This window comes from Magallana gigas, chromosome 7 (assembly GCF_963853765.1).
Source record: "Magallana gigas chromosome 7, xbMagGiga1.1, whole genome shotgun sequence".
Taxonomy (NCBI): domain Eukaryota; kingdom Metazoa; phylum Mollusca; class Bivalvia; order Ostreida; family Ostreidae; genus Magallana; species Magallana gigas.
The window spans coordinates 8,825,133-8,851,934 of NC_088859.1; the positions used below are offsets into that span (position 1 = coordinate 8,825,133).

General features: G+C 33.2%; 2 protein-coding genes and 1 long non-coding RNA gene across 4 annotated transcripts; 2 read left to right on the forward strand and 1 right to left on the reverse strand.

Annotated features, from left to right (window-relative positions):
- Positions 1–1,141: 1,141 nt before the first annotated feature.
- LOC105336302 (uncharacterized) lies at positions 1,142–2,606 on the forward strand. Its single transcript, XR_901425.4, has 2 exons — positions 1,142–1,553; positions 1,980–2,606. It is a non-coding gene; the product is annotated as an uncharacterized lncRNA (long non-coding RNA).
- A 5,907-nt stretch (positions 2,607–8,513) lies between these two features.
- On the reverse strand, positions 8,514–17,193 carry LOC105336301 (protein DEK). The gene is made up of 12 exons (XM_011440547.4): positions 17,039–17,193; positions 16,558–16,723; positions 16,240–16,395; positions 15,898–15,974; positions 15,715–15,809; positions 14,978–15,126; positions 13,712–13,890; positions 12,953–13,064; positions 12,047–12,123; positions 10,518–10,601; positions 10,045–10,113; positions 8,514–9,389 (listed from the first exon to the last, which is right to left on the reverse strand). Exons 1-12 carry the CDS (start codon positions 17,087–17,089, stop codon positions 9,378–9,380), a joined length of 1,227 nt encoding a protein of 408 aa, XP_011438849.1. The 5' UTR covers positions 17,090–17,193; the 3' UTR covers positions 8,514–9,377.
- A 30-nt stretch (positions 17,194–17,223) lies between these two features.
- LOC105336300 (probable E3 ubiquitin-protein ligase RNF144A) lies at positions 17,224–26,103 on the forward strand. 2 transcript variants are annotated; one of them, XM_066066655.1, is made up of 10 exons: positions 17,224–17,242; positions 17,427–17,557; positions 20,052–20,200; positions 20,335–20,439; positions 20,784–20,844; positions 20,940–21,058; positions 21,961–22,055; positions 22,350–22,494; positions 22,800–22,889; positions 23,136–26,103. In XM_066066655.1, exons 3-10 carry the CDS (start codon positions 20,063–20,065, stop codon positions 23,283–23,285), a joined length of 903 nt encoding a protein of 300 aa, XP_065922727.1. In that variant the 5' UTR covers positions 17,224–17,242; positions 17,427–17,557; positions 20,052–20,062; the 3' UTR covers positions 23,286–26,103. The 2 variants fall into 2 exon arrangements, with proteins under 2 accessions (XP_065922727.1, XP_011438848.1); XM_011440546.4 differs by lacking the exon at positions 17,224–17,242 and having other exon boundaries at positions 17,300–17,557.
- The last annotated feature ends 699 nt before the right edge of the window (positions 26,104–26,802 follow it).

The following is a 26,802-nucleotide window of genomic DNA, read 5'->3' on the forward strand; positions in this document are numbered from 1 at the left end:
TTTCGTCGAGACATTTTATCGAAAAATTCGGCTGACCCCAGTATATGCCGTTGTTTAAATGGCTTTTTAAGTGGTCTGTTTATTAATATGCATAAAATGTTTTACGAGATAGATCTAATAGCCCTTCATGATTCCATCCCGGGCAACATTTTTTTGTACGTATTCCTCTTTGTGACAATCCATAAATAATCCTCGACGAAATGGTGTATTTTCGAAAGTAATTGCACATAAAATATCCCACTCTTCCGATGCGGATTTCATAGAAACTAATCTACAGCCGAATAAATCCTTGTCGTTCCATAAAGAACTGGAATTGTGGCAAGATGAGCCTTTCTGGTATTGCTGTATTACTGGTCCTCCGATAAACTCTGTAGAAGAGATCGAGAGCATCACAGCAGCTAGATGGTTTTCTTTGTGGATGACTCCTTTGATGCAGCATTAATAAGAATTCATTTTTTTCAAATGTTCACGTAATAGATCATATAAAAACTATAGGAACTGATTAAAAAGGGATAAATTTTTGGCGTTATCTCTGAAAGTAAACACCTGGAGACGATTCAACATCTTTTTTATATCTGTAGCAATGATTCGTCTTGCCGTATGGCGATTCACGCATGTAATTCTGTGAAGTTTATAATCATCTGTCATGTTGTAAATTTTGAATTTTCCGGGTGGCAGTAAATACAAAATGACACATCTCGCAAATTTTTAATTCTAACAGTTTACTAAGAAGAATAAATCAAGGTCTGCTACATTATCTAATGCCGAAATGTAGATTGATTATATACAATAACTAAACGCATAATTAATAAAGATTAGATATGATCGAGTTTTTTTGGACATCGATGTCGGAACTGAGACGCTGATATTTTGTTTCTCTTTGAAATGCCTTGCCTCCCTACAGTGAGATGACCGATACAAAATCTTAAACGTGAACTCCAACATACTATCCCATGGCGTGCGTGTAAAGCTCTTGTAAACCGTACCGTACCATTGGCCCTGTCAAATCGATCATGGAGGAAGGGTGAAATTCACTTACAGTACTCCAAAAGATGGGAATAAAGATTTCTTTAACGTCGATAATTCCTCAAACAAAGTTGACGATATAAATAGAAAACCGTCTAATTCTGACGATTTTAAGTTTTCAAACATTCCAGCGATCCTGTGTTTGTGTGTGTTTGGAGCCACATCGCTTGCTGCATGATTGCAAACCTCGGTCTATTAACAAGAGGTCGCCCGATGGATCACTTAATGCTAAAAGGGGGAGTGCAGAAACTGTTAATGGGCTAGTATTCACAGGGTCTTCAGAGTCACGTTCGATTTGCTGTACTTGTTGGATATTGCTGGTCAGGTGACGTCCAACAAGCGCTTTGTTCGCCGTTGTGTAACTCGGCAGGGTGAGAACTCAGGCGCTGGTTGGCGTGGTCGGACGATGAATTGGCATCGCAATTAATTAGAGGGAAACGCGCTGAATCGATTAGAGAGATAATTGCGGATAGACCGTACGCAGATCTTCCCACAGGTTAATAGGAAACGGAAGGCTGCTCTTTTACGTAAGTTGTTATACTTGGCTATTAATTTTGCAAATGTTTAATTTCTCGAAGACTGCTTTTGGTTTTTTATTATTTAGTTAAAACATTAATAGTAATTTTTTTTATTCCAATATTTTATCACTGTCTGTCTTTGTCTCTGTTTCTTTCACCCATCTTCACATATTTTTTTCTAAATATAAATTAAATTCTATAAATATATATAAGTTACCAGCGTCTGGAATCTATGGCATTTAAAGCGCGCCAAAAATTTAGATCACAGCTTATAGATAATGCAGATATTCTTAATCGCCGGGAAAAACTGAATTAGTGAGTACTTTTTCTCTTAGATCAGGGGTAAGGTTATTGCTCTCGTCAATAAATCGGTCCATGGTTCACTACGAGAGGAATTGTTGATCAATATTGACAAACAAACATTTTTTTTTACAGGCCAGACCAAATCTCGAACGAATTTCCTTAAGATGAGGAAATCGAATCCATATTTACCATAGAAAAAGCCAACAAGTGGCCACAGCATGTTAGCGCTGAATGCGAGCGAGAGTGGCTTAGCGGAACCATGTACCGTTACTGTGACCTCATCCGAGTCTAGCACGGTAGCAGAGGACTTTCAAAAAACCGACAAAGAGGCTCTGTTTTATATAATAACTGTGCTGATGTTTTACGCTGTAAGCATTGTCACCCTTATGGTCAAATATCTACGGCAAGAGAAACAAGAAGCGGAGTACACCAATTACTATTATGAGTATGTGTCACGTGACAAGTTCCAGGACCCTCTCTACCAAAATTCCCTGAACGTGCAGCGAACGCTGAGCGCCGTGCGCGACAGTTATAATAAAGTCGTTCCAACAGACTGCATACCCCACACAAAGCAAGCTTTCTCGGAGACCAGCGTCTAGCTATATAGTTATATCAAAACCGAACTCCTGGAAAACTTTTGCACCGTTGGGAGTAGGTAGTTCGATCTGTCCTGAAGTTCTTATTTCTTTATGATGAGATTTTATACCACACTGTTTACATATGTCACAGAAACTTAGACTAAATAAAACATTCAGTGTTTTTACTTTTTAGAAATACCATATTATAGCCGTTATTGGGCTCGTTCTTGTCAGTGAAATTCTCTTGGCAAATGATTCAAGAAATGGGGTTTTGGAATTTGATTGACGAGAAAAATTGTATGCAAGGAAAGTTTCGCCCTGGTTTATATTCGTCCCGTCTTATATTTTTCCCTATATATTTTCGCTTTATTTACCCTCATTTTCATTTGGCAAATTTATCGATAATTACAATTGTGTTAAATTAATTTAAAACGGGCAGAAATCTTAATTTTAAATAACTAAATAACTTTAGTGGTGAAAATAAAAGGGCGCAAATATAATCCTGTATATTCAGTAATAATCCAAAGGTTTGTACTTTCACAATTTTTTAAATGTTCCCCAATTTATTTTGCAGAAGACATGATTGTTTGTTGAACTGTGATAGACATATGCTAACCAACAAGTATGTAGAGGTTAAAGAAGAAAGAGAGAGGGGGGAGAGAGATTTTTATTGACAATTTTTGATCGATAAGCAGACCCCTTCTAATTCTGACCATAATTGGAGTAGACATGTCGCCACAGAAAACCCACCACCGCCACCAAGCATGTAGCGTTGATTTATGGATCCAAGACCTCTAGTATTTACTTATACAAAAGATGATGCAGGAATCAATAGATTACAGAGAGAGAGAGAGAGAGAGAGAGAGAGAGAGAGAGAGAGATTATAATCAAGTTTTACAGATTGAAGAAAAACAAACGGGATAACATCATATCCAAATTAGTTTTGGAGGAAAACAGATTTTTCAATTCTTCCCCGGGCAAGCTGCATGGAAGAGTCATCAATCTTTGAGCGGAAATCAAACGAAAGGCCACACTAATATAATTTCTTGTTCGTTAGACCCCGAGCGCTCATATTTAAATAAAACTTTACGAATAACATTATATATTATTAATTTCCCACATCCAGGAATTTCTGCGCTGTTTTCTGTTCTATTTCCGCTCTATTCTTGCATTTTTTTCAAAGCATATGTAGTTTTATTTTATAAATCAGAAACAAGTAGAGGAAATGTAACCGTCCGCTCAAATTTACTTATGTACCGCCTAAAAATGTTTGCTACAAATTTTTATTTTTATTTTTTAATCGCTCGCCCGCTCGTTCTCTTTTTCACTGAATGTCGGTCAAGCAGATATGTGTGGCCAAAATGAAAAAAAATCTTTGGTGGAGACAAATAGAACCATTTTAACAAGACCTTGGAGTTTTGGTAGGATGTAACTATATCTTTTTTGCATCAAAGCTAGTTAAAAATGACGCTGGTTCCAAGAGAAATATGCAGAGATTGCGTAGTCTTAGCTCAAATGCCAGACAAATCTTGTTGCTTTCAAAGAGTTCTGGCTGCATGAGGAACAGGCAGGCCTACGCCACATTGCTGTTTGACACAACTACTCAAAGTTCTAGCTCTTTTTAAAATGGTTCTAATGTTCAAATAAGCGATATAAGCGACAAATAAATCGGTAGCTGTTCTAGCCGAACGACCTGGAGTTGGAGAATAGCAAAAATATAGACTCTTCATACCGGTACTTGTATGCAAGCCAAGAATTGAAAAGTTCGATGAAACATTAAATTTAATGCGAGAAATTAACTGCCTGCTTCAAAACAACTGATGTAGAACAAGCCAAATGATGTATGATTTCGGGAAGGGGTACGTAATCATGTTTCTTTAGGACACGTTGCGAATGCAAGCATGGATCATGGATCTAAATACCTTTATAGAACCGTTTAAAATGAGCTTGGACTTTGGGCAGTACGTGATCAACTCCGATTTGATGAAGGCGGGGTCTTCTTGTGGTTAACTGTCATTGGCTAATATATATGCATATATTGAACGCAATGACACTCGTCCGACTTCATCCAGGGATGTATAATATACCGGTAATTCACTGAAACAGCGTCAGTTTCACACAGCAGAGCAGCGGCTTTGATAGTCTTGTCTATGGCACGCCAAATTCACAAAAATGAGCTAAACATAGTTTCACAGTCGATAAACTAGGTTTATCGACTGTTAACTATAGTTTACGGATCGATAATCTATGTTTCACATCTGTAAACTATAGTTAACACCGAAAACAATCATTTGCGGTTGTTAAACATAGTTTATCTGATAAATAGGGTTTTATGATCAGGAAACCACGGTTTACAAATCTAAAGCACGCCAAATTCACATAAATTAGCAAAACATAGTTTCACAGTCGATAAACTAGGTTTATCAGCTGTTAACTATAGTTTACGGATCCTAAACTATAGTTACAGACGTTAATCTATATTTCACATCTGTAAACTATAGTTTACGAATGTATATCTATGTTTTCTGTCTGGAAATACACGTTAACAATAGATTTTGCTGATAAATATAGATTCACATCTGTAAACTATAGTTTACATTCGTAAACTATAGTTTAGAATTGATAAATATAGTTTCACGATTGTGAAACTATATTTATCAGATAAACTATGTTTTACAATCGTTAATTATAGTTTTCGGTTCTAAACTATAGTTAACTGTCATTTATATTTATAAATTTAAAAGACATAAACTATAATTCACGATCCTACACTATAGTTTTGAGAGATGAACTATTATTTACGTTTGTTAATCATAGTTTATCGTCCTACCCCGACTATAATTGTCGTTCGTAAACAATAGTTTACGTATGTTAAACATAGTTTATGCGTATAAATGTGTGTTAACTATAGTTTTCAATTTAAAATCTCGAGTAACCAATCGTGAGAGGCGATACAAAATGTGCTCCATTGTAAAAATGGCTCTTCATAGGGAAGCACGTGCGAATTTGCCCTCCGTACAAAAAAAAGATCGTTACATTGTCAGTATGCCTAAATGTAAAAATTGATATATAGCCTACCCATATTTTCGCTGTTGCTGGCCATCGCGTCCCTCATCAGCTTCCGCCGTACAGTAAATACAATAAAAAAAAGCCAGCGTTTTTTGTTGTTGTTGTTTGTATTAATTTTTTTTAAATCAAAATAAAAAAGGTTAAGTTATTTTAATAATTTCACTTGCCATAAAGTTATCGAAAAATCACTTTTCTTGTCAAAAAGAAATATATATCATAACAACCAATGAAAATGGTCGTTGTTTAGGCAAAATCTTATCTTGCTGTAACTAGGATTAACGTATCTATGATTTACGAACAAAACTCTAGTTAACTATAGATTCAATCGTAAACTATAGTTTAGGGTCGTAAAATATAGTTTCACAGAGAATTCCGCATGTCAGATACTAAATGAGAGATTCTGTTTGTAAACCATGCTTTACAAACGTAAAACTATGTTTATCACATTTTTGTGAATTTGGCGCCTTAATGTCTAAACAATACAATTTGCATTCGTGAACTATAGTTTAGAGTTGTTAATCATAGTTTCACAATGGTGAAACTATATTTATCAGATAAACTATGTTTAACAATCGCAAATGATTGTTTTCAGTGTTAACTATGGTTAACAGATGTGAAACATAGATTATCGCGTTAACTATAGTTTACAGACGTGAAATATAGATTAACGTCGTTAACTATAGTTTTCGATCCGTAAACTATAGTTAACCTAGTTTATCGACTGAGAAAATATGTTTAGCTCATTTTTGTGAATTTGTCTGATAAATGTAGTTTCACGATTTGTGAAACTATAATTAACAACGCTAAACTTTAGTTTACGATTGTAAATTATAGTTAACAAATGTGAATCTATATTTATCAGCAAAATCTATTGTTAACGTTTTTTACAGATAGATAAACTATGATTATCATTCGTAAACTATATAGTTTACATTCGTGAAATATAGTTTCACAGATGTAAACTATAGTTAGCGAATCGTTAACTATAGTTTAGGATCCGTAAACTATAGTTAACAGCTGATAAACCTAGTTTATCGACTGTGAAACTATGTTTAGCTCATTTTTGTGAATTTGGCGTGCCATACTTGTCCCATGATCACCTGCCCTAGGGGTGTATTCGTTTGGTCGATTGGAGAGCTGCAAGAGTAATCCTAATTTGCTCGTTTGCAGTATTGAGATCTCCAGTAGATCTCCATTGTCTACTTTTCAAATAGTAGGTAGACAATGGAGATCTACTGGAGATATTCAGGACCAGTTCTGGAGGTAGCAAGCGAATACACCCGCTGCTCTTCGATTGGAGAGCAGCCCGGGATCATGGGACAAAACTACGGTTTTGACAATCTATGAATATAAATAAGGTTCTCATAGCGAATTAGAAGAAAGGAGGTCAAATCTGGTCAATGCTTCACAGCTTGTTTTGATGAGCAAACAAGACAGTAACATCCTACCGAAAGCCCAAGCTCTTGTTAAAACGGTTCTACATGTATTTTAATCAAAGCTTTATTTTCCGTTAATCACTTTACCATAGTATTTTCAAATATGACGTTCAAGATTTGGAAAAAAAAGAAGAAGGAGTGTACAGTTAAAGATACATTTAAATGTTTTATATGTTAAAAAAAAAACACAATTAAGATAAATCTAAGAATATCCTGAGAAAAATAATGTATCATGGCGTACAAAACATTGCTTTATGTGTAATAAACTTGGTGTTTTTAAGATTGACTAGTGTTGCCAATGCAGCATTTTGTTTCTAAAATAGGATTGCCCATGTGGTAAACAAGAAATACCAGCAGAACATTATGCTCTGAACTACATAGCCTAGTGTTCTTTACTAAAGGAACAAGCGTAGGATGGCGTTTTATACCAGTGGTATCGTATGCGTTTTCTGTAATACTAGTATGGTTGACCGTGTACTAAACAAGACCAGCACAGGATTGTGTTCTGAACTACTCAACCTTACAGCCCATAGTGTTAATAAATGAACCAGCGTAGGATGGTGTTCTATACCAGAGATGTTTGCAATATTAAGGTCACCTTTGTGACGTTGTCTTAATTCAGTACTAATCAGTAACAATGAAGAGGTCAGGGTCGCAGGCCTAGTCACCAGTCTGAGCTCGTCACCTCAAAGCAAAATTACTGTTAAAAGATCACAGTGATTGCCACAGGCTCCTGGCATTAAAATATTTCTTTCTATAGCTATAAGATTTTCCCTGCACTTTACATTATTAGCTCACCTGAGCCTTGTCCGTCGTTTACCGTTGACATTGTGGTAAACTTTTTACATTTTCACCTTCTACTCCTAAACCACTACCACTTCGCCAATTTCAACAAAACTTGGCACAATGCAATATTGCGTGATGGGGATTCAAATTTGTTCAAACGAAGGGCCACATCCTCTTAAAAGGGTAGATTTGAATTTTTGAAATGTTCTTCGTATTTTTCAAAATCTTCTCTAAAACCATGTGGTCAGAAAAGCTGAAACTTGTGTGGAAACAGCCTCAGGTAGTGTTAGTTCAGGTTTGTTCAAATCATCAGCCCAAGGGTTAAGATGGGGACCACAACTGGTTTTTTTTTTGACAATGCATTAGAGAAACATCTTTTTAAATCTTTAATCTTATTCTGAAAAACTGAAACAACAAAAGGAGCTCAATGTTTAACTTAAGAATAAGTTGAGAAAAATTTGAAAATTATGGTATATTCTCTACTAAGTTCTCTAGATATTTTTGTATTTGAAACTTGAAGACAGGTCTAAAGCTTTTGTTGCTGATGCGAGTGGTGTGGCCCCCTGAACATCTTGTTTCTGTAGAGGGAATAATCTTAATAATGAAAGAAATATTTTTAAATTAGGCGCATGTCAGTATAACTAGTCACCATTGAGGTGTCTTATTCTGTCACTATCTAGGCATAGTATTCTGTACGTCACCAGCATATTATACTAACAGGCACTATCAGGCAGTGTACTTTGAGAGGGAAGAGCTGGACATGAAGAATCAACAAAGTGCAATTCGTAACACTGAGCTTTTCTTTACAATTTATTTTACAAAGTAAATTTCGATCATGATATGAATAACATTTACAACAATGAAATTTGATGCCTAGTTAAGAAAATTACAACACAAGCACATGTCCATTGCATTATGACACCATGAGAAAAAGCCCCTAGTCTGGGACAAGAGCCCCAATGGTTGTGCTGTACATAAAATTATACATAACCCATTCATTAAAAATTACATGTATAAATAAAAAAGAAACATTTCACACAGTAAAAAGAGGGAAATTTAGCTCTGTATGTCATAAGAAAAAACAATCTAGATAACATTGTGTCCTCATAAAACTCAACTAATGCATATGCATGTATATTTTCATAGGTCATAAACTGCTTAACTGTAAAAAATGTAGAAGTCTGGGAATATTCACACAATGCAACATATGAATGATTCATAAGAAACATATTCATAAGAAACATTTTAACAGGTATGCAGAAATACAAGATGAAGATTTTGATAATGTGTCTAAACATTTTGAACAAATCACACATTCGAGTATGAATGAAATGAACAATTTTTTAATTCGGTCGTCAATTAATCAAACCTTTAATTTCACAATTTCAATCTGAATCACAACTTTCCAGATTAACAATCTGCCATATTTATACACAGTTCCATCCCCTATTATTTGGTGTGGTTCATCCAGAAGTGAGAAATCATTGTGGATTTTATCCAGAAGTAGAGGAGAAAAATAATTGTGGATTACATCCAGAAATCACAGTTTGCACAGAGACCATGGAAAGCCATTTACAGCAAGTGTTTAGCTCCCCTTGATTACACTTCCAGACACCCTGCTGCCATTGTTTGGTAAAAATAAGAAATCGTCTGAGGGGTGGTCACGATATCATCTGGAAAATAAATCAAATTTGGTTAAAATGTAATGAATTTATTTTGTCCTTTGCTTACTACAATAATAAATCATACAACAATATCATATACAATCTATATTTAAGGAATAAGGAATCATTCTTTGAGTATTATGAGGTGATAATTTTGGTCGGGGCATGGTCAAACCCAACAAAGCCCGAAGGGCTTTATGATAGATTTGACTACGCTCCAATCAAAGTTATCACCTCATAATATTCAAATAATGATTCCTTATTATTAATATTTATATATTTCCAATTTGTACACTTTAAAACAACATTTTAAAACCACTATTTTATCATATAGCACATGCTATTTATTACTACGTGGCACAGCAAACACTGTTTTTCAGTTATGCTATAAGACACATCCATTTTCTGTCACTCATGTTTTATGAAGTTATTTGGCTGGAGGGTTCAAAAATTGATTTGTAGAGTTATTACAAAGAGAGTTGAAAATGTAAATATAATGTGTATCTACAACATATTCATGTGATATTATTATACATAACATAATATATATGCACAGAAAATACTCAATGGTGATAAAAAAATGTATTAGATAAAGCAATTTCATGAATATCGTTAAAAAGAACTATACTTCCATCAGATTATAAAATGATGAAGCATAAAATACCTCTCGAACTGTTTCTTTGATGAAATCTTTTTTATCTGACAGATCAAATGTTGGATACTTTGAATAAACCTGTAAAAAAAAATAAAATAAAAAAATTAACTGAAATTTCTTAAATCTATAATGACAAACATCTCATCATAATATTCAAACAATTCATTTGCCTCATTTGCATTATTTTTGTTTTTGAAAATGATACACACCAGAAGACCAGAAGAATGAAGCAAAGTAAGCTTAATCAGTTGTTCTCATTCCCATCTCTTACATGTACATAGTAAATAAATCAATCAGCATCTTTTATTAATGTTTCAAAAAAATAGTACATTGTAATAGCATTGAATGCCCTACACTTTTTTTAAAGACTTCAAACAGCATCTTAAACCATGGTCCCATCAAGTGTATGCGTTTATTTATGTACCAGGATTCATGCATGTTTTTGTGGTGACCAGCAATGAAGTTCACAGCATAGTACTGACCTGTTTGACAACTGTTTTCATGGTCACTTCTTCTAAGTTGGCTTTGTCGAGGATCTTCTTTATTAAACCCTTCAATTCTTTATCCTATGTGGAATAAAAAGTTAATTAAGTTAATAAGAAAATATCAACAAACTCTCATCTCCCTATTCAAACTTCTAAAATACCAGGGGTTTTCCTTGCTTAGTTTTGGGTCCGTTTACCGGACCCATTCCCAATAAAAAAAATTACCAATATTTTCCCAAAACAAGATCCAAATTTCCCAATCAAGTGTCAATAATTTTAAATATCAGAACATGTTCTGCTGGTATATAAAATGCAACTTAAACAGCTTTTTTCTTCATATTTGTTTATTACTGAGCATAAATAATGGACCAACTAGGGGGCGACTTCAGTGACACTTTCGTTTTCCGTAACTTCGCCAGAATTTCCTCATACTGTGCATTGATTTCAACCGATGTTAACTTCTTTATAGTGATGATTTTTAAAATTGGTAATTTATAATTAGTTAATAATTGTGCCTATTTAATGCTAAAATTATCATAAAATTGTAAATCTGCAATTCTTTACAAAATTAAAGTTTCTCTGCATAATGGTTGAAATTAGGTCAAAGGGTAGGACTAAATACCCCAAATGCAAATATTGCCATTTTGCAAATAATTATTTTATTGTATGTTTGTCAATTGGCTTACATAATTAAGAAACATTTCTTCTATAAAAGGTAAAAATGCATGAATTTAATTAACTATTTCAAATTGGAAAACTTTTAGAAATTTGAGGAAAAAAAGTACTGGTATTTATTTTAATCTTTGAATATAAGTGTGTGTTTGCTTCAATTTTATTTCAGTAACACTCATTATTTAAAAATCAAGTTTAAAATCTGTATAAATCATTGTTACATCATAAAATGAATTACATAAATTTCTGTAAGTTGTATTTTTTACACATTCTTTAAGCACAGTTTTACAAGTAGTTGTTTGGCTGTAGTATATATAGAACCGATCAGGTATAGACAGGTCATCGAAGAGCAATCAACCCTTTGGAACACAAGTTTTTGTTTAAAGGTACATGTGCGTACGATGAAGTATAATATGTATTTAAATTTAAAATTTACATTATATTTTGTAGTTATATTTGGAAATATACAATTATTGGGCCTAATTCAAGTTCATCGCTATTAAAGTCGCGTGCTGATTGTATATTACGGCGAATAAACTGGTTGATAGCTAACTCACTCTAACACCTATGTTGTTGTTATTTATAAAATACTTAGGATAAAAAACTTTATGTTCGGATGAGTGAAACGAAGGAGAACATAAGTCTTCCAAACTTCTCACTAATTTCCGTGGGGGAGAAGTATAAAATTTGCCACAGGTTGGTCCTCAAATAAAACTAGTACTTTTTTTGTAATTTTCCCAATTTGAACAGTTTACACGTGATTAACATGTCATTTTTCCCAATTCTACAGACCCTGGCCCCAGTTTAAAAACAGTAGGAAAACCCCTGAATACATTAACTCTACTTTGACATACTGAAGGGGGTTGTGGCTCCTTCTTCTTTGCAAGTGGTTCTTCATCAGAATCTTCATCACTCTCTTCATCTGATGACTCTGAAAGACATAACACTCTTTACAAAACCATTTAAAGTTTGGATTTGTTTTTATTTTATCATATTTTTTTGCATGAATCCTAAGAACGTTTGTTTGTGTCATATTTAAAAACGAATTTCTTATAGAAATAATATATAATTCACAATCGGATTACAATAAAAACAGTCATCTAAAAATGGTAGGACCGGGGCATTTTTGTAGGTTAGGTTGGGTTACCCTAAACACACAACTTTTTTATTTGGCCCAATTACTTCTCATAATGCTGGTCAACAAAATGAAAGATACTAGTATGCACATGTCAGATAGAGAAATCATATTTGTTTTGTGCAATAGAACTTGAAACCAATGAAAACTTATTTGAACCCATCAATTAATGTACATCAAAATCAATTACTGTTGTAACATACTACAGTAGATTGTTACTTAATTTCGCTATTTTCATCAAATTGAGAATATAAAATCGCAAATGCCAAATTTTAATAATAGTTTCATAAAGTTTATATCTGTCAGACATTATTAAAACAAGATTTTACGATTCTTGAGATGTGTTTCTCACAATTTTTTGCAAATATCAATTCCTCACATTAAATTAGGAATAGGAATCTACAGTATAGTTGTAAATACTATTTCGTTGGCTAAAACATACCAATCTATCTACATGATTTTGAAATTACATCTTATACAGTAGTTTTAAAGTGTAACCCTACCCCCTAACCCAGTTTGTATGAGTAAGCTATTGAATCCTAATTTTTTGTACACTAAGCTTCAGATAATTTTAACTCAGTGACCATATGCAGTATGCAGACTTTAATATTGTATTTCTTTATACCTGCTTTCTTTGGTGAGGCTTTCTTTTCCTTTTTAGCCTCTTTTTTTGGAGCAGCCTTCTTTGCCGCAGGTTTCTTAGGTGTTTCTGTTTTCTTTTTCTTTGCTGGAGGAGTCTGAAAATAAAATTTAATCAGCTGTCAGCCAAATAAATAATGAGACAATCTTATGCTTGACTAACCTCTAACGCCCCATGAAATTAATTTTTAGATTCTCATCCCTGCCCGCCCCTCTGAAAATGGGCCGCCCCAATGCATTTTCTTTTACTTTGAAATTTTTTTTTAAAAAAAATCAGGCTCGGTATACAAAAAATTCTAAAACATATTAATGGCTGCCTAAACATGTGGATTCAAGTCATGTTTCTTATCACAAGGATACAAATGTCTTCATGCATCAACAGTTAAGTCGAAATAAAATGGAATTAAAAGATTACAACTGGGTTTGTGTACTCATATTAGCATTAACAACTTAAAAGAATAAAGCAGTTGTTATATCTAGAACATAAACGGTGAAAAGGGTGTTTTAAAAAAAAATAAAAATATAATAATATATAAAATCCGCCCACCCGCCCAATCTTTTTTGCAAATCAGGATGAGAATCTAAATATTAATTTTATATGGCCTAAATAGATATCATTAATAACAAAACTTTCATTTACTAAAATATGCTTATGAAAAAATACAACATTTAACTTCTCTTGATTGTTGAAAAGACAGCATTAATTCTTCACAGTTTATCATGAGCAACTAAAACTAAATCTTACATCTTCTTCCTCTTCTGCTGATGAAGCAGAGTCTTCTTTGCTTTCATCGTCTGATTCTTCTTCACTCTCAGAGTCCTCAGCGTCTGACGATGTTTTCTTTTTGCTGGCACTTTTAGGAGTTTTTTCCTTCTTTGCTACTTTTTTCTTTCCCTCGGCCTTGCCTCCAGTTTTTGACTTCCCTGGGTAGGAGCAAAACAGTTTACTAAATAAATACAGTTGTTTTACCGGTAACGAACCAGTTTGTGGTTTCGTCGTGAATGCGACTATTATTATCGGAATTCCAAATGGTTTTATTTTTTGTTTAAATCATGTTTATTTGTCCTTCTAAAATGTAGTATTAAATTTCCGAAAAATATAAAGGATGAATTACAGAGATAGTAATTTCAACACTCCCTCCATTTTCCCAGTTTCGAATACGTTTTCCAATATCGAATCAAGCGCCCTCTATCATTTCTGACCGAATATTTTGGGGCGGATTAATTTTAAAAATGATGCACTAGAGGTACATGTCAATGGATTTATAAATGAAGAAGGAAAAATAATTGTGAAAGTATGTTATTCAAACAAATAATATGATCGTTATTTTTTTATCGATGTTATTCAAACAAATACTATGATCGTTATTTTTATCGTACCGTTTTCCAGTCAAATTGAAACTGGACTTGAACAGTTTTCATTTTGCGTCACTTTGTGAAATTGAATTTTCATGAAAACACTTTATAATAGTAAATGATGATAAGTAGTTGCCATTTGCCATTGTTTTGCCTGTATATCTATCAATATATCCAGCCAAATAATACTTCTGTCGCAATGAACCGACACTAGGAAAACTACACGTGGTTCTTTTTAAGTCGTAATTTCATTCAAAGCTCCATTATTGTTTGATAAGATGCATAATCTTATTAAATTGATTATAATTACTAATTATCCACTAAAAAGGGGTCAATAACAAACTTATTTTCATAGTTAGGTTTAATTGTTTTTACACTTTCGTTTTTTCTGCCTTGCACTTCCGGCAGTTCTTATCTGGGTCACTTTTTATTTAGTAAACAATACGATAAATAACCGTGCAAATGTCAAGCAACTCAGCACACTGATAGAATATTCATAACTACGTAGCTTGGATTTTTAAAACCTTAAATTCGTTTTTCATCGATAATTTTTCTAAAAATTATTCGATCCTGGCAAATATTCGTTATAGGTAAAACGACTGTATATTATTCCTCAATAACTATGAAAAATTAATATCAAGGTATAAAATCTTACTTTTTCGTTTTTTGGAAGCTGGAATGCCTTTTCCTGAGTCTTTTGGACATAAACAAAAATCAAGTATTCTCTCTGCTATTTCATCACGAACTCCTTTTCTCTCTAAATCCAACACCTCACACACTTTCTTAAGGACAGCTACAGTGTTTCTTTAAGAGAAAATAACAATCATTATAAAAAGGGGGAAAACTCTACATTAAACACCATGTCAAAATCTTTATAATTTAACATTGCATCCATAATGCAACTAATATATAACAAAGTTCTCCATAAAAAGTAGTGGTATTGCTTATATACTGGTGCATAAGAGTAAAAAAAAAAAGATTTAAAAAAAGAAAATAAATTCAATTTTGTATTCCTTTAGTTTATGTTCTTCCAATTTATTTCTAAAACCCTGTAATTTTTTTTTTTATTGATTTATAACAATGATACATGTGTACCTGTATAGATGTATTTAATCTCATTCTGCGCTCGCCCTAATGGTCGCTCCGCAAAACATATTAGATTAAAGTTGAAATTAAAAATTTATACACTGTTTTAATGTGATTAATGGGACAATGAAATAAAGCAATGTATAGTCATCTGACACAATGCAACACCTTAGACGATAAACATTAAAAAAGAATAAAGTATAATTCACTGTAACACTGAAATTCCCCCTCTCCATAATTACACAATCATACAGTAAACAGTAAGTACAAGTAAAGCAAGATGTGCAAAATTATATATAAGCTTACTTTTTTAAATTTGCCAATTTCTTTTTGTATTCATCATCACCCTTTTTAAATGTAAATCCGTTAAAGAGGCGCAAATTTTTTCTTATTAGTGTTGCCTGCAAAAAAGAGGAGAAAATTAACATCAGCAGGAAGAAGACAAATGGTATGTTGATGCAGTAACCAGGATATGATTTTATCAGGTACCTTTCCGGGACTGTTGAAGCAGAGTCTGTGTAAGGCTTTTAAATCATCAACTTTTCCTTTTGAAATATGATACTCAACTGTGAAAAAAAAACCCAGACAAATATTTCATGTTACATCAAATTACAACATAAAATCAAATACCTTGGAACATATACATAAATGTGCATAAGCATAAACTATTATGTGATAAAATTAATTGCAACATATACAATCATAACACAAAAATTTCAATTCATTTACTAAAACAGATCATTTGCTATCAATTTCGCATCTTGATAATTAAAAAAAAGAAAAATCAGGGAAAGTTTATTTCTATACACACGCCTGCAGTGTTGGACTTACTTCGTGCACAGTCTCCTAGTTTGTCACCAGAGCCTTCTCCCACCTCAAACTTTCTAGCTTCTTTTGGGACTACTTCTTGCATGCTGAGACGTTCTACTTTCTTTTTCTCTCTTCTTTTACCAGATTCAATAATTACAGGGCGCTCTAAGAGACCAGCTGTATGTCAAAAATTATTTAAAACTTAGACATCTTCAAAGCAAAGCGTTCATGTAATAAAGTTCATCATGATTATTGAAAAATGGTCTTTGATTGTATTCAGAAAAAGAACATCACGTTTTTCATAACCTGCAGTAAATGGTTAAGAGAATGAGATATTACGTTGTAATTCTTCCTCTTCCTCTTCATCATCATCATCACTCATTGCTTCTTCTTTCCTTTCATTCGTGGACTTTTTAGGAGATTTAACTGGACTCTTCTTTTCCTTAGCTTCATCCTCTGAGTCTTCTGATTTGGATGTATCATGAACTGGCTCTTTGTCTTCTTCCTGCAGAAAAAATGTGCACGTTATTTGTTAGCAGATCAGATGACTATATCGAAGAGGTTGATTAACACGTGTTCAAGTCTTGAATACTTGGCAAAATGGCAGTCATTTAACCAAGGTACGGACATGAGATTAAGGGTGAAAATGCATTTGTAGAGAGACAATTATTCACATGAGAAGATTTGCGACAAAACACGGGGCGAAAATGTAAACAAGGGTTCTCCACCCAAAGTGCAAATTAATTAATGAGAGTTTTAGATACGAAATAGCATAAAATGCTTTGCATATATATATTTTCTATCAGATACTAAGTGTTACCATCTCTTCTTTCTCTGGAGCAGATTCTCTGTTGTTCTCTACATCTGACATGATGCTTGAGGTTTTAAATTCTTACAATGGCGGCAAAATGGCGCTTATCCTACGAGCCAATCAAAACTAAGATAACAACCGCTCTTGATCATAACTTCAAAAAAGCCAAAATCTTGAAATTCGGATAAGTTGGCAATTTTACTTTTATAATAAGTCAGTAGATTCATTTTTTAAATTGTTGTTTGCTTGTTCGCTTTACATTCAAAAATATTTCTTAATACTGTTAACTTTTAAAATGGTTAAATATTTGGAAAACGAAGAACGACTTAATGTCATGTTTAAGCGTTAAAATGACGCAGATAATTTTGACAACCTCTGGCTGTTTTTCATCTTTCAGGAAAATATTGTTCACTTTGTTGATGTCTAATCTATTCCGGACGACGACGTGAATAATCATATCACACTTACGTTTATTTTTTGAAATATGAATAATTATTTAGAAAAAAACAGTGTATAAGTGCGCTGCAGGTAACTTTTATTTTCTTGTATTTATGTGAACATTGGTAAATTTTACAACGTTTTTGGCCTTTCATGTATTTTGAGATATATTTAAATGTATTCGACGAAACATGCGAAAGCAGTTTGTATAAATTTAATTTTCACCAACTTTAATGTGTTTCTAATGCCATTATGAGTGAATTAGTTTGCATAATAAAGTGAATGGATATGTCTCAAATCTAGTGCAATTATGTAGGAATGTTAGACACTTTGGCCCAAATACACCTTGCTCCACAGAAATTTTGGCCCAAACACACCTCTATCTAGCTGCAGGTCTGTAGTTTCTGCCCTGAAAAAAATCGGACGGACAACCTGGGAGCAATAACTCCTTACATGGTTGGCAATTTAAATTGCACAAAAACTTTCGCTAGTTTTGGGCCGATTAATCTTATTTACAAACACATTCTGTTTCTATTCAATTCCTAAAAAATTTCCTGGACATCTTACTACAGAACATCACTGTACTTGCCTCTGATATTCTTTTAAACATTATCACCAGCCCCGTAAACATGGTAAAGGGGAGTGGTGCAGTTTGTTTACATATAAAAGTGGTGACTCTTGATCTGCATCCAAATTTAATGTACTTTATTTTCTGAGGTCGTTTTAGCCTTTTAGGTATTTAAGAGAGAGTCTGTAAAGCAAAGACATCAGTAGTAAATTGTCTGAAGAATTTAATGGTAATAATTATTTAAACAGAATTTATGGAAAAGTAAGGTTATTAATCAGTCCAAGATTTTGCGCTCTGTAAATTGCAACTTTTTAACGCGAACTGGAATTTTTTTATGAACTGTAGGTCCAAGGTCATCAATCTAAATTTTTTTAGACCGGGAGCTAGAGAACTGCAGCTAACCTCTGCTCAGAAGGGTCGGCTCTAAATTGAAGAAATCTTGGCTAATACATAAGACACTTTGGCCCTGTCACATTTAATGAATTGTATAAATCTATATTATTTTGAATGATATATATATATATGTATATTGATTACCTACAAAATAGTAAATTGATAAATGATCTGAACTCATATCTTTCAAAAATTATTGCCACTTGAATCAAAAATTCCTCTGATTCTAATTCTTGCTTTAACAAGGATCACCCACATCTTTAGAGAAAGAAACAACATTACAAATATGATCATAATGATTTAAATTTTGTTTATAAAATAATAAAGATGGTTTTTAGCTCACGGAGCTGAAAGCTCAAGTGAGCTATTCTGATCACATTTTGTCTGTCGTCCGTCTGTCTGTCCGTCTGTCTGTCCGTCTGTCCGTCTGTCTGTAAACTTTTCACATTTTCAACATCTTCTCAAGAACCACTGGGCCAATTTTAACCAAACTTGGCACAAAGCATCCTTAGCCTAAGGGGATTCAAAGTTGTGAAAATTAAGGACCACGCCCTTTTGCAAAGGGAGATAATTAGGAATTTATGAAAATTTTCGAGAAATTTTCAAAAATCTTCTTCTCATGAACCATAAGACTAGGAAAGCTGAAACTTATGTGAAAGCATCTTCAGGTAGTGTAGATTCGTGAAAATCATGACCCTCGGGGGTAGGGTGGGGCCACAATGGGGGGTCGAAGTTTAACATAGGAATATATAGAGTAAATCTTTAAAAATCTTCTTCTCAGAAACTAATCACCCAGGAAAGCTGAAACTTGTGTGGAAGCATCCTCAGGTAATGATTCAAATTTGTGAAAATCATGACCCCCGGGGGTAGGGTGGGGCCACAATGGGGGGTTGAAGTTTAACATAGGAATATATAGAGTAAATCTTTAAAAATCTTCATCTCAGAAACTAATCAGCCAGGAAAGCTGAAACTTGTGTGAAAGCATTTTCAGGTACTGTAGATTCAAAGTTGTGAAAATCATGACCCCTCGGTGTAGGATGGGGCCACAATGGGGGGTCGAAGTTTAACATAGGAATATATAGAGTTAATCTTTAAAAATCTTCTTCTCAGAAACTAATCAGCCAGGAAAGCTTATTGATATTCATAGACTGGCAAATTGGAAAGGTTTTTTCCCCCAAGATTTGCTCATTTGTGTATAACTGAGGCTGTTTCAACTGAAATATACAACCCTGGATGAAGCTGAACATGTACTGTAGATTTTTAATTAACATGAGGAATTGATATATGCATTAAATCGCAAGAAGCATATCGCAAGAAGCACATCTTGCAGATTTAAAATCTTGCTTTTATTTTTCGGACAGATGTAAACTATAACAAACTATTATAAAAATTCAGCATTTGCAGTTTTATATTCTCGTGATTTGATGCAGAACAAATAAGGAATCTATAGTATGTATTCATATCTATTAGCCAAGCTCTAGAGAGTTAATCATGAGTATCGATAGACCCCCACCTTGATCAAATCTGAGTTTGTCACGTACTGCTTACAGTTCAAGTTCTTGTTACAATGACTCTTTATTCAGAGATGTGCATATTACTTGGATTTTACTTATATTTATGCAGATTGGAATAAAATGGCGACATACTCGGCAGGAAATAATTCGGTGGACCTGGCCATTGATCCTCTCATCACGTGTCGCCTGTGTCTGATGGAATGCTCCCTACAGGAGATGTACGAATTACACGACTGTAAATGTCTCTACTGTGAGAAGGTACACTGATAAGTTACAGTCAAATTAGTGGCGAAATGTACATCTTACAAATTGTTGATATTGGCATTTAATTTTAATTTGTTTTAACACCAATATGCTGTTTGTGTTTATTGATTTTGTTTGCATTATTTCAGTGTGTGAAACAGTATCTACAGGTGTTGATCACTGATGGGAGTATTCTTACAATCACCTGTCCAGATGCCAAGTGTAAAAAACAGGGGAGGATTGAAGCTCCAGAGGTGTGTATTGGAACCAAGAGAGGATTGACTGTAAAATGTGTAAAATGACTGAGAGAGTATTGATAGTGATTGAAAAATGCATTTAAGAAATGCAGCCAAATCTTACAAACACTTTAGAAACATGAGCATTGAACTCTAAGGCCAGTGAACTAAAAATGAATTATGGTCTTTCACTGAAGGACCATAGTAAATTCTTAATGTACATGGGTATTAATGACACTCTGAAATCATTTACCATATCTTTACCTTAATGTCAAATTAAGATACATTTGCAGAACTGTGCTTACATTTGTAGAAGCAGATGTGTAAATTATAAATTTAAATCTTATATTTTTATTTTTTAGATTGAATCTTTAGTGGATGGTAATATGTATGAAAGATATCGACGACTAAGACACCAAAGAGGTATGCTAGCTACTAATGGAACTTTTGAACATTTTGGATACTAAATGTTTCAAAGTCAATTTTATTAACTGTTTCATTCATGACTTGTACTTTAGAGATTGAGCTGGACCCCAATCGAACGTTTTGCCCAGAGGCTGGATGTGAGGCTATCTGCCATGTTTGTAGCACATCAACAGGAGAAAGATACAATCCTACTCAAGTAGACTGTCCAGAGGTACTATATATATAAGTCCATAGGTACTTTTTATCAGTTCAGAGGTAATACCCGGTATATATCAGTTCAGAGGTACTTTATATCAGTCCCGAGGTACTTTATATCAGTCCAGAGGTACCATATATATCAGTCCATAGGTATTATTTATCAGTTCAGAGGTCTTACCCGGTATATATCAGTTCAGAGGTACTTTATATCTGTCCAGAGGCACTTTATATATCAGTCCAGAGGTACTTTATATCAGTCCAGAGGTACTATATATATCAGTTCAGATGCACTTTATATCTGTCCAGAGGTACTTTATATCAGTCCCGAGGTACTATATATATATCAGTCCAGAGGTACTATATATCAGTCCAGATGCACTATATATATCAGTCCAGAGGTACTATATATCAGTCCAGAGGTACTTTATATCAGTCCAGATGCACTATATATATCAGTCCAGAGGTACTATATATATATCTGTCCAGAGGTACTTTATATCAGTCCAGATGCACTATATATATCAGTCCAGAGGTACTATACATCAGTCCACACTGTGGTGTTCCAAAATCCATAACACCCCTCTCTGAAAACGCTGACTTAGCATGTTTAAAAAGAGTTTTTTTAAAGATGGTTTTACCGTATTTGTTAAGTTAATGTTGTAAATTGATTTAAAAGATGGTTTTGTTACCTTTTAATGGAAGGGTATACCTGTATAATTCCAGTAAATTTATCATCATAATATAAACTTGATCCAAAGGGTGGATCACGTCGAGTTGACAGGTGTGGATGATCAGACCAAACAAGACGTTTCATCTGATGATCTGTGCCGAGCAACTCTATGGGGTGCGACCCTTTGGATTAAGTTACCGGTACTATTATGATAATACAGAATATATGAGTGTCTTGTTTTGTAGTGTGGCCTACAGTTTTGTTCAGTGTGTAAGGCTAAGTGGCACGGAGCCATGACCTGTGATGACCTGATGTTCAGCGGAAGACAGGAGGATGCTGGGTAATTTCTTTTCTTTAGATAATTTTAACCTTTTTTCTGATGGATGATGTGTTGTTTTTTGTTACAGGTATTTATCATCAAAAAGTTAAATTTTAAAAACAGACAATTTGGAAAATAGGATTTAAATTTGTGTTCTTTATTGATACATAGATAATGTACATGTATATAATGAGTTTCTAATGACCAAAAAGAAGCAGTTTCTCACCCTTCTTTAGAGATTGAAGTTAATTATGTTTTTCATTCCTTCTGATGTACAGCCAATTTGAATGCATGATAATGGTTTCTCTACTTTAGCATCCCCTACAATAGTCAAGAGGACGCTCTGATCAAGCGATGTCCGGTCTGCTGGGTTCCGATCGAGCGGAATGATGGTTGTGCCCAGATGATGTGTAAGCGCTGTAAGCACGTATTCTGCTGGTACTGTTTGACTTCTCTAGATGTAAGTGAAATGGAGGTAACATGCCATAAATTATTAAGTTTTTGGCCAGAGCGTAATTAATATGACTAATTTTTTGGGCCATATATTGTTATAAAAAGAGGTTTTTTAAAAAGTTTAAACTACTTTTTAATTAAATAAGCCATCATTTTAAATTTTATGGGTAGGTATTTTATAGAACATTGTTATTTTGTATGCATTATTTGTATGTAAAACTGAAACAGAGTGTTTAGTTGTATAACTGAATGAAAAGTTTATAAACACGTTCTAACAGTAATTAGTTTGTTTTATAAATAATTTTTTTTCAGCATGACTTTTTGCTGAGGCATTATGATAAGGGACCATGTAAAAACAAACTTGGACACTCCAGAGCCTCTGTTATTTGGCACAGAACACAGGTGAAATTATTTTGAAAATCTCATTCTAATGAATTCATTTGAATACCGTATACCCAGGGGTTTTTCCCCTTTTGGCAAATTTTGCATAATTTAGTCTGAGATATTTTTATTATGGTAGGTTATTTATATTTTGAAAATTTAAAATGTTGAATAGCTCATGATAACAAACATAGTTTCTGTCTGTTGTGTTTCATGAGATATGGTAGGTACTAAAGAAATAGCAAGTTTTGTATTTTTGTATTTTAGGTGGTGGGAATCTTTGCTGGATTTGGTGTGCTGCTCCTAGTTGCCTCCCCTTTCCTGCTCCTTGCAGCTCCATGCATTCTATGCTGTAAATGTAAGCTTTGTAAATGCTGTGAAGAGGAGGACGATGTCATTGATGTAGTGACAGCATGATGATGTAATATCCTAACAGAGACCAAAGAAAAAGACTTAAAAGTGGCTCTAGTCGGATGTGCTATACAACATATTTATTCACCCCAAGTCAACGGGTATTTTGTTAGAGAATGGTTTGAAAATTCCAGGTAAAATCAGTGATTTTTTAATGAAGTTTAACACTCATTTACCTTAAAAAAAATTGTGTTTTTTCGTATTTTCAAGTGCATTGGATATACAGTGTAGATTGTATCTCCTAGTAGATATATGTGTCAAAACACTTTAGCATGTGAAACTATACGCACATGTAGCAGATACAAATTGATGATTATGAAGCATTCTCTTCCATTTACACCAACAGATATTGTTTCCAGAGTGTTTTTTATCAGTAATATAAATTATTCAAAGTATTTTGCCAATCAGGGTATGTTATGTCAGGGTATACATAACTGCAAATTTTGTCAGAAATGTTAATTGAAAATCTAGTACCTTACTTCCTACTTACATTTTTTTTTCTAAGTGTTCCAATTTAATATTTTGTTTATGAAATTGTTTGTTTATGAAATTATTTTGTAATGTTTTTAAAAAGTTGATATGAGTCATAAATTAAATGATTGATAATTGCACAATAGGCATGTGCATTTTGTTGCGTGTATGTTTTAAATTTTAAAAGATTGAATCAAGTTTTGCTATAATACAATTCAAAACTCTTTTAAATATTTATTGCCTGCAATATTTGGACTTTTCTTTGTTTTTATTTTTTTATTGGTTGTTTATTTTCTTAAAACTTTTAAATAACTATGAAATGCATATTCTATCCATCATTTACAAATTTTAAACAGTAAAATCTTGATTTTACATTGACTAAATTTTTAGGTTTCTTTAAAGTTGTTTTTCATGCAAATTCATAAGAACAATTCAATTTAGAATTAAATGAAATCATTTGGGATCTTGTTTTTATGAAAGGTTATCAGTGATCAACATGCTCTTTTGTTTTACAAATATGCATGCAGAGTTTTGCTATAGAAATTAGCTGTCAACATAAGAAGCTACATCATATGATGTCATGAGGCCTTGTTAACATTGTTTGAAAATGAAATTCCCAATTTAATTTCAAACCTGTTTTTATCTTAAGATAGCTACGTTAGCTGCGATAGCTAAGATCTTTTTTTTTTCATTTTTTTAATGCCTGTTTGTAGTTTTTATTTGTTGGCTTATTATCTGTGATATGTCATTTGAATCTGTGTAATGTACGTGTGCGATGAACAATTCGAAGTGTAGACATGCATATAGATACATGTATTGGTTCTTGTAAATGTTTACTATTTCCTTTATTGTTGCTGACTCATTGATATTTGTTGTGCAATGTAGTGTTTTATTTGTAAGTTGTGTTCTTATATTAACATCAGCAAACAATATTTTCGGTTTTTTTTTTTTACAAAAAATACATGCAATTGCTTTCTCCAAATTAAGAATATACCGGTACATGCATTTGTGTGGCATTCATGCAAATTTCCATAATTTATATAATTTTTATAGTATTTCACACAGCCTAACTATTGCTGAGATTTCAATTTTGCTGTTTATGGCTGGCCATTATTAATAATTAAAGCAAACATTTTTAATCACATTCTTGGTGTCCTAGACAACAAAGCTTAAATCTTTGTAATTCAGTGACTACATCATTAGTTGTTTAATGATAGTGATAAGCAGCTAGACATTCTATGATGGGTTGCAGTATGACATGTTTTGTTTTGTATTTTGTCTGTGATATTGTCAATTTTACAAGGATATTATCCTATGTACTTGCTGCATGCCTCATCAAATGCAGGCCTCTGCTCTAGTCTTGCATGTTTTGTTCATTGTTGTAAACTCATTATCCTTTTTGTAATGTTCACATATAACAGACTCGTATTCATAATCAGGGGTAATCATTGTTTTGCAAGGCAAAGAAAAAATCATAATTCTATTACTTTTATCTGTATCTATGTTAAATAACTACACGTATGCATGTATATATGTTCATTTATATGTGCATCAGACATTTTGGTATTGTATGCTTTCTGTCTCATTAATTTTTCTTTGACTATACTAGTGTATAAGAGCGTTTTACAAAAAAATCTTACTGAGTGAAGCTCCCAAACATCCACTTGATTTCACAAAAGAAAAAAAAATGTTGTAACCGTCGACTTTCATTTTGACTCCTAGCTATATTATTATGGTGCATCTTTGCAAGCCCAGTGGACCGAAAAATCCTTGGATATCGAAGATGGTTGTAGTATTGATTGTTCAGAACATATATTGCATGAAAGATAGAACTACCGCTACCAGGATAGTTGCAGTATTTTTTCACATTAAAACTACCGGGTATATATAAACTCCTGCAGCTAAGTCCATTGTGCATTTTTTGCTTTGTCCTTCATTACAGTGTATTTATATCTGAAGATCCTTTGTATCAAATACATGACTTTCAAATATTGCTAATGAAATCTATTCTCAATGTGAATTATGTAGCATTATGTTGAACCAGTTGCTTTGTTTTCTTTAAGATTAAATTATTGATGTATTTAATTTATTAAAGCAGGCCTGGGGATCTGACATACTGAACAGAGTTTTTTAAATGATCTTTAATATCTGTAACTAATGGTATTACTTTTCTATAAATGAAAAAGACCACATGTGATGTAGTTTCATTCCAGATTTGTTTTGTTCTGTGTGGGGTATATATCTAATAGTACCTGCAAGTGCTAGTAAAGGTGAATGTTTTATTGTGATATATGTTTCTGGTCATAAAATACTGTTTATTTGCTGTTGAGAAATAAATTATTGTAAATATTAATCCTTTTGTCTTCATACAGTTATGAAAGCAACATCAGGCTTATATTGATTGAGAGCTTAAAAAATGATTAAATTATTATATTGAATAAATTTATTACGTCATCAAATTATTTGTCGAGACGGCATTTCTTAAATCTAGGATTTGAAAAGGGCACATAATTAAATGTTTTGAAAGGGGAAATTTTCTTTAAGGTGAATATCACGGGGTCTAAAAATTTTATACCCCTATACCGCATCTTTGCTAGCCAAGGGTTTCTAATCCGAAATCCTTGGCTAGCAAAGATGCTATACCAGTACTTTATAAATCAATTTACAGTCAATGTAAATGTTAACAAGTAAGATTGTTATACTAAATAGTTTGTAAACATTCAAATAAAAGTTATTGAACGATTCAATATTTTTAAACATTTACATCTACCGAGTATGATTCCCTTCATTTCTTATGGGAACTTAGTTAATTCATAGCCCTATAGAAACAGGCAGACCGAAATCTGCATGCCCCGTTTATCGATTAGACGAAACATAGCGACCTAAGAAAAATCAAGGACTGGACTGCATGAAATAATCATGATGTCAGACTCGATTTTGCTGTTTCTTTTAGCTAACGTTCTGATGTACGTTAACAATAATATGGTTAATTTTTCTTACTTTTTATTGTGAAAAGAAAGTTGTCAATATAAACAATGAAATGCTTTCTTTG